The sequence below is a fragment of the Poecilia latipinna genome, unplaced genomic scaffold, assembly GCF_001443285.1.
Source record: "Poecilia latipinna isolate Pla-1442-1.1 unplaced genomic scaffold, P_latipinna-1.0 Scaffold1548, whole genome shotgun sequence".
NCBI classification, from domain to species: Eukaryota; Metazoa; Chordata; class Actinopteri; order Cyprinodontiformes; family Poeciliidae; genus Poecilia; species Poecilia latipinna.
Genome location: NW_015114164.1, coordinates 1 through 13547, shown reverse-complemented (window position 1 = coordinate 13547; position 13547 = coordinate 1). Strand labels below are relative to the sequence as shown.

General features: G+C 38.9%; 1 protein-coding gene across 1 annotated transcript; it reads left to right on the top strand.

Annotated features, from left to right (window-relative positions):
* Window positions 1–195: 195 nt before the first annotated feature.
* On the top strand, window positions 196–12323 carry LOC106963554 (thyrotropin receptor-like; the record flags this gene model as incomplete). Its single annotated transcript, XM_015058530.1, has 7 exons — window positions 196–812; window positions 5648–5719; window positions 6846–6920; window positions 10276–10350; window positions 10961–11035; window positions 11702–11779; window positions 12255–12323. Coding segments are annotated over exons 1-7 (692 nt in total), but the record flags the coding sequence as incomplete, so codon positions are not given.
* Window positions 12324–13547: the final 1224 nt, after the last annotated feature.

Sequence of the window (13547 nt, the reverse complement as noted above, 5' to 3'; positions counted from 1 at the left end):
AAAAAAATTCCCAAAAAAAAAATAAAAAAAAAAAAGAAGGGAAAATTCCCAAAAAAAATAGCCCCCCCCCCCCAAAAAAAAAAAAAAAAACTTACTAAATATGAATACTATCATGATATGGTGACAATTTTAACAAATATGTGGATAAAAAAGTCGTATTATTGTTTGTTTGTTTGTTTGTTTGTTTGATTGTTTGTTTTTGTTAGGGCACCAAAACCGGCTCTACCCAAGTGTCCCTTGTCCTTTTAAATCCGGCCCTGCGGCTACACCAGGCAAAAAAATACCCACGTTTTTACCGACAACGCCACGCAGAAGGAGGGGAAACCGGGATGGGGACATTCTAACTCTGCCTTTTGTAAGTCCACCCTCTCCTTAAGTCGGAGACCACCTCCTAAAACCCACCACAGAGGTGCAGCATCCCTCCCCCCGCACCCCCACCCCAAAAATAAAACCTTCTCAGCTCCTCCAGTCTGGGGCCCCTGCAAGACACGGTGAGCACTTAGGACTAATACACCAACCACAACAAAAAGGACATCACGCAACTTCCAGCAGGTAAAAACAAAAATGTTGCTGCGGACTTCTGGGAGGCGGGCGACCTGCTCGGACATCGGCACTTCTTCCACCCGGCTGCGCCCCACCACGCAGGTGCTAACATGCGCGCTGCTGACCCTCATCACTCTCCCCATCAGCGGCACCGAGCTGCAGCCTTACTCCTGCCCGGTCAGGGGCAACTGCTCCGAGTGGAGAGCTCACACGATCTGCTGCAGTGACATTGATATTCTCCCGAGGTTCCCAGCAAGCACAGAAACACTGTAAGTAGTAGGCGTACTAAACGCATCTGCAAAAGCGATTCTGCTGTCTCTCTTTCTTTCTTTTTTCATGCATTTTGAATGTTAAAAGCGCTCTTAACCCTGAGGGAAAAAAAAAAAAAAAAAAAAAAAGAAAGAAAACCATTACGCTATAATATTCCATCAAAGTGCACCCACGGGGATTTTAAGGGCCGTCTTTTAGTAAGCAGTTATTCTCTTTTCAGGTATTATTCTGTCCATTAGTGTTAAGGCAGATTCAGCTTTTCTAACTTATTTTTCTACTTTTAAATGTCTGAACATTTAAAAAAAAGAAGCAAAATTTCAAGGTTTGTTCTGGCGTAATATGATGGATAATATGATGAATAATTAACTTCAGCATTTCTCACGCAAACTGTAGGAAAACAGAGAAGCAAACTTTCCAATAACACACGCTGACTCCCGGAAGTTTCTATGTGTGTTGACTTTTTTTTTTTTTTTTAAATTGCATAAGGCTAGCCAGCATTTTTTTTCCTAACCTACAGAAATTGACCAGATGGTATCGTGTGATTATTGAAAGAGGAGGAAATCAGACGTCCAGTGTATACGTAACATTTTACAGTCTTCCTTATGGGCATTTAAAATATTGGGAAAAACGGCATGAATTAACAGCCAAAGTGCTATTGACGCGAGTTGCCAGAGAGCTGTGAAAAATCACAGGATTCTTCTCCCTTTTCCAAAAGCAGAATTTCCAGTAACACCGAAACAGTAGTGAAATGAATATGAAAATTCATTTTCAAATCCCAGAAGCTCTGGATCTTCTGGGATTTGCCTGTGCTAATTTTGGACTTGATATTTTTGCCCATTCTTCTCTGAAAACAGCTGAAGCTCTTTCGGATTTGATGGCGAGTGTCAGTGAGCATCCGTTTTAAAGTCTTGCAACATCTTCTTGGTTCACTTAATTCAATTTATTTCAGTTTATTTATACGAGGCTGATTCACATCATCATCTCAAGGCACTTTACTAAAAAAGTCAATTATCAAACAATGCAGTCAAGTTTAGTTTATTACTCCATTTGATAAAAATGTGCTCCGTTGAAGGAAACCCAGAGGACTGAATCATATTGATTGTAGCATTCACTACAGCAATCCCTCACACTTAACATGCATGTGGTGACAGTGGATAGGAAAATCTCCCCTTTAACAAGAAGAAACTTTTAGCAGAACCTAAACCTGGGTCAGTGTGAACCATGTCTGCCACAAGAAAACAAAGTGTACACACAAAAAGAGAAAAAAAATAGCACTGATCAGATCAGATTTGCAGAGCGCAGATCTCTGCAGCTCCTCCAGAGTTACTACGTCCCTCTTGCACTGTTTCTGTGATACATGTTCTTTTTTTCCAGCCTGTCAGTTTGGACAGACAGCCATTACCAATCTTTCTAGAAACCCCTCCACAGCTTTATACCTGATCGGTCTGCCGTGTTCCCTGGTCTCCTATGCTATACCTTGCTATCCTCTTACTTGTGTCTTAAAGGTCTTGCTAATTGTTGGAAATCTAAAAACAACTACAAAGCTTCCAAGTTGTTACACGGATCCTTCTCTGGCTTATAATTCGTTTGCATTGGACTCACTCAGTGCAGCCCTAGTTATAAAGAGGGTTCTCTGCTATGTTGTCATAATCTTCATTCCTGCCTTGTAGTGTCTCACGGTATCCCTTCATCCCTTCTACAACCCTTTGCATTGCAGCCATCACATAAAATTATGCCCTGATCACTGCTTCAATTCACCGGCCCACATGCCTTGAGTGTCCACTTTAGTTTCCTCACATTCCTGCCCAAAGTTTACCCAGCAACCTCAGGAGAACAAAAGACATGAATCCATCCCTCAAGCGCTATAAAACTCTCGGGTAAAAATATCTGCCACATAAGCCTGAAATAGATCACATATTGACTGGCATGTGCTAGGAAATTAAACTTTAGGAATTTGTACTTTGTTGTATTCTTGCTGAGGAATAAATTACCCATCTGTCACACTGGCCGTTGAGGCTTCCATCTGTTAAAATTACATAATTTTGTGAGATTAAGTAATAAGTTCATATCCACCTAAGGCATAGGGAATCAAAGAGAGTATGAAAAGTGTACAGATGAAATAGAAAATTAGCTAGCTCATACATAGCTAGCTAGCTAACATAGCTCAAATAGTTCACAATTTCCTTGCAGAAAGTCCAACTTTCAAGACAACTTGTTAGCAACCAGCTAGCTAAGATTAGCAAAACAAACTATATTAATGAGGGAACAGTGACAGTACAAATTTTCTCTATGTCTCAATGACAAGCGTGTTTGTTCTTGGAAGTCAGAATTTCAGGCAGATTTGGTTAGCTTGAATTGCTAATAGAATGTAGCCTGGTCACTAGCATAACAGTTAGCAAATCTCACTGGTTTTCCGGCTTCTAATTAGAACTCAACTAAGGTGCGACATCATTCATGAGCTTTGACTTTCGAATCAATTTTACCTACATTGAGTCTGTAAGAAGGATATCTACAGTTAATGTAGGATCATTTCTATTGAATGGAATAGAACAACTTTATCTTTCCCCTTACTGGTGACAGAAGCTGTTCTATGAGAAGGGCTCCATCACCAAGTATTCTGACATAGTTACACAGATCCCTTAACAAATCCAGAGGAACAAGTGCATTAAACCACATGAAAGAAATGTCTAAAGCTACAGTAAACAGTTAAGAGGAAAAGCTGTAACCATATTAAGGAGTTTAAAGTAGATATGATTTATTGTAGATGTTTTTCCAGGCCAGTAATTATTACTGCCATTCATTGTAAAGATGAAAATATTAAAGACAAATTAATTACAGTCTTGGAAGCTGTGCAATACAATTATTAAAATTTACCAGAAAGAGAAGGATCTGCCGCAGTTGATGGAATGTATTTTTTGCAGAAAAATGAGTGAAAGTAAAAGTACGTTTTTTAAGAACGAAATGTGAATGCATGACAGACATCTGTGAGGTTATTTTTTCGTGGAGTGTGCCCTCTACAGTATGGAGTCCTTTGTGTGTGTGTGTGTGTGAAAGTTTGTGTGCGTGTGTGTGCAAGTGCGTTTATGTGTGAAGGTTACTCCAAGTGTCACTGGGAGTCAGAGATGTGGAAAGCAAAGCAAAGTACACTAAGAGGGCGGCGTAGCGTGACACCCTTCTGCGTCTGGACGATGCATTCAGATATAATATTTACCTCTTCCAGCACGTTTCTTAAACACCCTGAGAAAGAATACCATTTGAGAATAATTTAGTGAGGGAAAAGAAGTCTCCAAGAAAAAAGGTTGGATAGTTTTAGTCTCAGAGCAACCTCTGAGTTTTATGACTGGAGTTTGAATGAGATAAATTCTGAACTTAGTTCGGCACAGATCCCTAAAAAGTCAGTGACATCCTAATCCTGTTTCTCAAATTGATAAATAAATGACCATTGGGAATCATTTATAAACAACAGAATGCTAAGCTAACTTGAAAATACCTTGCATCTGAGCACCCTAGTTAGGATATAAACCAGGAAATGAAGGGAGTTTAAACCTTTCAGAGGGTGAGATCTGTATTATAATATGTAACTCATGCTTTGAAATGTTGACTATTTTATACTAAAATGAGACAAATCTCTTGATAAAAAGCTCCCTGGTCAATATAGTTATAACACGTTCCATCCTGAAGAATAACTTGTGGTAGTTTTCTCCTTAAATCTTTTGGGTGGGCTACGCGGACCTCTCCTTACATTCCTGGGAGAAATTGCATTCTGTTTCCAGCTAAGGTGGTTTGGTGCCAGGATCTGTTCTGTGTCCCTCTGTTTGTGTAAGTTTGTCAGAGCGCGTGCGGAGGGCCGTGCTCCACCGTCTGCCGACTGCTGATTTGCTCACATCACTCTGATTCAGACCTGTAGTCCAGATCTCAGTTTCTGAATCCATCCATTGTTTCTCTAAATAACCAGAGGGACACAAAGAGGCTGGCTTTAAAACCTGTTTTTAGAAGAGGTATATTCTACACGCTGTTCATAGCTGAGACAGAATTAACTCTGTCTGCGTTTCCTCGGTGCCAGGAATTCAACATGACAGATTCACATGTGGCTACAATCTTGATTCCCAGTTAAGATTCCTCAATCCACCACAAGAAAGTCACCTGCCAAGGTCACATCAAAGATGTGTACACCCAATTTTCCTCTTATTATTATCCATTTATCTTAAAATGATGTTCTTTATTTGCCTTTGAGTTTTAAAGTTTAGGAAGTTCGAAAGTAGCTTTATCGTTTCTCATAACTACTCAAACACTTTTTTATGGCTATTTGATAGATTTTAGGTTACAGGTGCTTGGTCTAGTTTTTGATGATGTTGGTAGAGAAATGGTGTCTTTTATTAATAACAAGAATCCAGAAAGAAATCCTGTGATCATTAGCCTTGCATTAAAGTTAGATGTAATATATGTTACAAAGCATCTTTGTGTACTTTTAAATCACTGCTTATAAACGTTTATAATGTTAATATTTAGTGTGAGTATTGAGTATTTCTCAAAGCTGCACTTTGCTATGCTAAACTAAGGTGACACATGTCAAGCTAAGTTAAGCTACGCTAATAAAAACATACTTAACTTATTTCTTTCCGCGACTCTTCTCTTTTCCTCTTACATGACTTTGACGCATCGTCTGAATCGTCTCTGTCGGCTCTGTGATGGACTGGTTACCTGTTTGGGGTAACCAGTCCACCTTGTGGCTCCTGTAAATGGACACCAATCCTACTGCCACACTGAACAGGATTAGGCCGGCAGAGAAAATTAACGAAGGGTCGTTATGTTTTTTTTTGCTTTCTTTCACCAGATTGCTTTCTGATACCAAACTCTCGTCTATTCCAGCGAATTCTTTTGCCAGCGTGGTCAACATCTCAGGGATGTAAGTGCTTATTTTTCTTTCTTATATGCACATCTATGCATCTTCACATCTCTTTTTTTTTTTACATTCACCTGCTGTTTTTGGAACACGACTTAGGGCTGCCATGTTTTATCCTTTGTCCCTCTACCCAAGAACAGTATCTGCTCTTTTCAGTACCATTTCTGAGCCCTAATTAAACCTATAGAAGGTTTTCTTCAGTATGAATGTTGGCCCTTAAACCACAGCAGGCTCAGACATTCACTGGGGAGGAGCTTTGAGTGTGTGTTGGACTCCCAGTAGAGGTGGAGATTTTTTGTTGAAGTAAGACGTGACATTTCAGTGCTCTCGAGTCTTGCTCTTCAGCTGCCTGGTGCATGTCCAAGATCCGCATGAGTGGAGATGGACTCGGACGAGAAGCTTTCTGTGAGCCTCAAGTGTCTCTAGCTAAAGTTCCTACTGACTCATGTCATGAAGGACATGAGAAAAAAAATATATTAATTAAAAATGCAGCTATTTCTTATGGTGTGATGCTATCTGAAAACCAAAAAAAACAACCATAAACTTTAAAGCATTTTACTGAGATCTTACATAATAAATGACAACTGTGAAGTGGAAGAAAGGAAACTTAACGGGCCAGTGTTAGGTAAAATTGATTTTTTTTTCTGCTTGACATTATGTCATAATGTTATTCCATCATCAAAAACATACCTAGATTGTTGCTTTGATTCTTTCATGCATGTTTGAGAAATCCTTTAATCTCCCATGGCAACCATTCAGCTGTGCAAAACGCTTGGGTGGACCTAGCCCCACCTTCAAGACGTAGCTCCTCCTCAGAGCTGCAGTTTCCGAGCTTCCGCTTCCCAGAGCAGCTCTCCCCCACGACTCCCATTCACTACAAATCTGACCTTTATGGAAAAGCAGCCATATGTGACACGAAACTATCAGAAGCCATATTAATGTTTGGCAGAAGTCATATTGACAAAGGTTCTCCAGTCAGAAGACAAGAAACCAAGCATGCAAACAAAAAGCCATTCATTATTTTCTTTATGCTTCACAATAATACACTACTTTCTGCTGATCTACAACATAAAATCCCAATGCATGTTTTGAAGAAAACAGACTATATTTGCTGGATTCTGTCTTCCAGATACATCTACGTGGATAAGAAGCTGCAGCGCCTGGAGAGGCACTCGTTTTACAACCTGAGGAAAATCACCCACATGTAAGTCGCTAACGGGAAAGGAAAAGTGCTCTTTATTGATCCCCTATTGACTAAACTGATCCATTTGCTCAGTGGAGGGGAACAGAATGCTTCATGTCGAAGGCTGCCTGTGGCTAATAAGAGTCGGTAGCTAAGTTCATTAGCCACAGAAGTTGCTGTGGCTAAACTTCATAAATTTATGGAGCCTAAAAAAAAATTTTCATTTTGGGGATTTCTTGATCCTGACTTGCAACAAATCCAATGAGTTTAACTAAAGTGAGCTATGTTATTCTTGGTTTCACTCTTTAAAGTGTATTAGGGCGGAGAAGTTAAACAGCAGCTTATATAAGTGAGAGATTTATGGCTGCACATCTGTCTGAATAAAACATTTTCCACTGGAAAACCCACTTGTGCGTTCTATATTATAGGATGAGTCGCTACAAGTTGGAGCACTTTCTAAAGCAACGATCTGTGTTAACATATAGGGAGCGCGACTACAGAAATCAAGCTTAAATGACCTAAATCCGCATTTGGCCGACGGTTCCGTCTTAATTGCCCTCGTCTTTCCTTTAAAGCTGCTGAGTTCCAGAGCTCGGCATCACAGACGGGAGCCGTAATCCAAACTGCCAGCTGAGGGCCGTATCTGGGCTAGGAGGGTGTGTGTTTTTGGATCTTCGGGGCCTCTTTGCCACTGATTGGTGCAATCTAGCGCCATACCTAAGATAATGGGATCTCTCTCAGGTTTCCTTCAGGGTCAGACAAAAATGAATGCTCCTCTTCCTGCTGGCTGCTCCTGGCAGACGGCAGCTGTGCATCAAGGACTGGAGTTGGGGAGGGGAAGTTTGAGGTTTTATTTTTTTGTGCAGTTGTTTAATTTGAGCCATCCATTTCATGAGTAATGGCAAAGCAAGTCCTTTTCATTTTCTAGATCTCAGCTTATCATCATGGTTTGCAGGTCTTTGTGTCTTGATCCCTTTCTTGTTGTTTTTTAATTTATATTGTATATTCAGTTCATTTCTCTGCTCATTATTAGGAAGGTGTTTCCATACAAGCTTAAATACTGCAATTTCCCAAAAAAACTCAAGTTTTTCATCAATTTCTGCACAGCCGGTTTTTTGTTTGTTTGTTTGTTTTTGCTGTATCCAAATCAGTGTATTTCACAAAACCTCAATGGAAACACTGTTTTCGCATCATATAAGTCATGTGATCAACAACCAGATGTCACTACTGGCGGAAACGACGAAGAAGACGACAGGAAGTGGTAGAAGGAAGATGTGGTAGCTGAAGATGGTGCTTTACTTCTTACATCTTCTGAGTTGCCTGGACTTTTACAGGTTCTGAGCACTGGTCAATCCAATGAGTGTTGTCAAAAAATGATCTTTCTATACTGGCAAAAGAGAAACTGCACACAAGATGGCGGTGAGCCTTGGCCTTGTCAAGTTAAAAGCCACTCTGGAACTGTCAGGATCTGACTTTCTCCTAAATCTGTCCCTGTTTGTGCCCTGTGTGCAGACCTACTTTTTCCATTTGTTTGACAAAGATTGGTTGGGTAGAAGAATGTCACCCTTATTCCAAGTTGCACACCAATCGCGGTATGTGGAATGGAAGCCGAAGTGACTCTGAGGAAGATTATTTACAGGCTGTGGTTTGTGGCGATTTTGAATATAATCTCGAAAGCCACTGGAAAACTGCAGTCCGAAATGTAGACTTGACACTTAGTGACATCACACAGAGAAGATTGAAGGGTACATGGCGTTCAGTTTAGGTCAGTGGAGTTCAAGCATGACTTGTATCCATCTGTATTGGGTGTTAATAAAGCCATAATCGACTCGAGGCTTTGATTTATCCCATGCCTCCACTGGCACCTTCAAACCCAGTGCCCCTGCACAGGCTTCTCTTCCTCAGAATGAGAACACCAAAATGCTCAAACTGTTCACAAATGCTGAAAATAAATGTCTGCAATCTACAGCAATCAGTTCATGAAACGATTTGGAGGACTGGCATCATTCCACAGCTTCAGAAATCTTCCCTGATGTAATGCCTTCTTTGGTAATATTGCATTTTTCTGTGGAGACTTTAAAGCAAAGAGAATTGTTCTTCCATTCAGGCATGTTGACTTCTGTTTTGGGAAAATAAGACAAGGAACAAGAAGGCAACATGCAGAAGAAAAGACTTGATACTTGATCTGAAGCCAGATCGTGTCAAAATATACCTAATTCTTCGTTCAATGACAGCTTCTTGAAGATTTTGTGGCACTTTTTGCCTTTATTCAACGTAATCAGACAGGAAGACATGCAACAGAGGTGCAACAGATCTGTTGAGGACAAATAGCTTCCATATATATGGTTCCCACTCGACCGCTATGCCGTGTGTTGCTGCAAACTACTAAAAACATCCATAAATCAGGGTACTGTAACTGTCTAGAGTTGGCCACTATAAACTATATCTACACAACGCTTTTCTTAACCTACGGTGGTTCTAAGGCCAAGAAGCCATTAAGAACACTTGTGTATTCACAAATGTAATTATAATTTTTCAAAATTCAAACTGCGTTTTAAAGATTTCGTGTTCAATGTAGAATACCATAAATAAATCTGAGCTGTTCATACTGGAACATGTTTGATGATGGTCATGTACTAAATTCACCATTGTTCAGTGATAAACAATATTTTACAATGAAAAGCGACAGGGGCCACTTATTCCCACTGGTTGGACATGAAATACCAAAATACAAGACAGAAAAAAGGTGACTTTTAGTTTTTTATATCTTGAGGATGCCCCCCATACCATGCTGCCCAGGGAAGAAGCCACTGGATACACCCACTGAATAATTGGTAGAACTTAAAGGCTTTTTCTTTATTTTTACTTTTTAGGTTTGTCTTTATTTATTATTCATTGGCAATATGCACACCTTTATGTTTTTGAACCTACTTGCAGTCATTATTTTAACATTTAATTTCCTCTGCAGCTGGGAATATCCTTCACATTTTAATAGTGGCAAAAAGATCTTTACTATACTATCAATTGTTAAACAGTCTTGTCAGATTCATATTTTTGAATTTAATATGATTTTAAGGAGTGAAATTAAGAGCCAGAGTAGACATAAAATAAATCTGCAGTCCTGAATGCCATATGGCTTCAGTCGGTGTTTTGTTCTGGTTCAGGCAACACGGGAAATATGCTAATTAATCACCAATTAGCCTGTTTCCGGTGCGGTTTTTCCTCTCTTGGATGTCAGCCCCAGCTCTGTTGGATGCCAATTTTTAGGATCTAAAACCAAAAATTAGACTCAGCCGCCTCTTAATTAATTAGACTTGTAATTAGGTCAATTAATAAAATATATTTCTAGTTTCTGAAACCTCTTTTTATTTTTCAGAGAGATTCGGAACACAAAAATGTTGACGTATGTCGATCCAGAAGCCTTTAAGCATCTCCCGAACCTCAAGTACCTGTAAGTATTCTCAGAGGTTACTTCCACACTCTAACGGTACTAAAACTGAAAACATAGTTTAGATATTTTTAAAAAGTGGTGTTCCGTGGAGTTCCTATTAGTATTCAGAGTTGTCTCACTTTTGGAGAAATAGAGATAGGTTCTGACTGGAAATAGTCATCTCAAAGCAACTTGTTTCTAAAACATCAGATCAATTCAAACAAACGCTGTTTGGTTTTACTGCACTGATTTTTTATTTATCAGTTTTTACGCTTAAGGTTTGCAGTGAAAAAAAATAATCCAGAATTAAAGAATCTTTTTAAATGAGACACAAAATAAATGACTTCTGACTTTTTGAATGAGCCATAAATAAACAAGAGAGGGGAGTCATGGAATATTTATTTATGATGATACCAATCTCAAAACTGTGGGATGATTTTCAGATGGACCTCTATTGTGTATATCTTAAACGAAGCAAAAAAATATATTTGAGTGTGTTTCCTAATGGCTGTCAGTTGTACTACATTTTAAAGGTATAATTCAGCACTAAAAAATTATGAAAATATGTGTTTAAATCTCTATTTTTGAACTTTTTATTATGAACTTTGTTTCTCACTCTTTTGTAATTCAGGGGGATTTTGAATACTGGCCTGACTTTCTTCCCTGCTTTAAACAACATCCACTCAAACGACATGAACTTCATACTGTAAGTTTTGTTTTACAGTCAATAATAGCTATCTGTGTACTGTTAGTTCTAGAAAGTCCAGATGTTAAGCAGAAGGATTCATACACACCATGTTTGCACAGTAACAGGCAAAAAGGTTGTTACCATCAGTTTCTGCTTTACATCAAAATAAAAGCATCAAGTCTTTGTAAAACTTTCTGGTTATTTTTACAGTATAGTTATTTCAAAGTTCTGAGAAAGCACTTTGTACGTTATAAGACTTTAACCAGTAAATTAAAGACTTGTGTACCTAAAGTATATGTTTTATTATGACCCCAAAGTCTCTGGGACATGTCAGTGGAAAATGTTTTTGTGTTTTTGATCCTCTGTCGTGAATCCCAATATGTATCACAATTTGATAGACGGTTCGGTCACAGAGTGACATAGTGTGACTTTGGGACTTAGCTGAAATATTACAGAAGGTTTTCCTTGGCAATTCTTCTACCATCCCCAGTATTGGTCGGATGAGCCTGAAGTTGTGTCTCCATTTGCATCTGTATCCTGGAATGTTGCCACCAATCCCATTAACTTTTTGATAAATAAACTGCAATTCCTCCTTCGTTGTCCGAATCTAATTCCCAGATGTAACTCTTCCTCTTACTTGTTGCATATTTTATTTCCTCTCTGTTCTTTTCATCTCGTTTGCAGGGAAATTGTTAATCATCCCTCCATTACCGAGATCCCGGCCAACTCATTCCAGGGCATCACGAGCGAGTTTCTGACAGTGTGAGACATTTGCACGCCACCAACAGCAACTATATCTCCAAACATGTACAATAGAAAAAATAAAATAAAATGCAGGACCCCCGCCCCCCAAAACAAATATAAATATGTAGATAAATAAATATGTAAATATTTAAGGAACATTATCTCTAAATCCAGCCAAATCCTTAAAATAGGCCCTTCAAGAAACACTCAGCTTGAGCTCACTTTAAAAACATGTTCCCACATGAACGCCGACAACAAAAACAAGTACACAGACGTTCGCTCATGTTCACGTGTGTGAGTGTAGAAGTGTGTGGGAAGTGAGCTAAATGTTTGGTGTAAAAGCCACAAAATTACACAGACGGTTTTACTCCAAAGTGAGAAATAAGTCAATTCCTCTGAGCTCGGCTGGCAGATGGAAAGTATTTACATCCAAGAACATTTATTATACCACTTTCAATGGGATTTTTTAAATATGGAGCTTCTTTTTATCCAGAATGCTGTATGGAAATGGCTTCAGAGAGATACGACATCACGCCTTTAACGGGACAAAGCTGGATCAAGTGTGAGTATTTACATCATTTGTCTAACAGGATAACGTTTTTAATTTGCTTTATTTTACTTCTTGTATTCATTTATATTGAATCAGTTTCAGGGATTTCTTTTTATTCAGCTTCTTATAAACAGTTATAAACTCTCCAATGTCTGTTTGGTTAATTCAAGCCTTATTTACAAGTGGGCAAAGGTTTAGGTCTGGTGTTGCGGTTGTGTATCTGTAGCTAGATCTGAAAACTGCTGTTAGCAGATGCTCTTCATCCAGTCTGATTGAGCTTTAGTTATTTTTAAATCAAAAACTGGAAACAAATTATGTCACCTATCATGTACACCGGTAGACCTGAACAGTGGAGCCTCAGCTATTCACGGTTTCGTTTTTGCGGATTCACCTATTTGCGAATTTTTCTGTGGAACGTAACGGCAAATGATTCACGAAAAATCTGGAGAATTTGATTGTGAATGTTTTTTCATAGAAATTATGTAAGAGCTTTTAAATAAAATGCAGCTTGGAAAGCTTTAATACCAGGGCGCAGATATGCAGTGCTACTCAACGTGTTATTGGTTGCTGTTTGCAAAGTGCTGTACCTTTAAGAGCAAAGCTAACCAAGACCATGGATGTTAGCTTCTATGGTAATGCTAAAAAGGCTAGTACTTTGTGTATTAATGCATATTAAGGTATATTTAATGTTTGAACTATTAAAATAGGTAGTTATATGAGTTTTTGAGGAGGTGGGGTTTAACTGTACCTTTAAACAATTGCCCTGTAGTTGAATTCAAAGGTGTTTTTTCAAAGTTTTGCCCTTTCTTTTCTTCTCTTTCACATCAAATCCCAGTAAAATGCATTATGAAACTTTGTTAATGTAGCCTTACAAAATGGGAGAATGTTCAAGCGGTGCGGATACGTTTCCACGGTGTGTAGACGAAAACAGCTTGGGCTTTGTTTGGAATGTGAAGGTTCTAACTTCATTGACAGGCTATATCTGCTTTAAAAATCTGAAGAGTAATGGAGACGATTGTTGTTACAGCATTGATTTAGCATGAGACCATCGGAGCTGTTTGATGTTTTAAGGCTAATGAGAAGCTAAGCTAACTCATGGTTGGCTTTATATGTTTTTCTCCTCTCTTATCAATAAGCATCAGTGTGATGGCAGTCTATTTCATCTTCAAATTCTTCTTGGAGCCTGACACAATCCTCCGCTCTGAGCTCATTATTCAAACCACCCACATTTTGTGG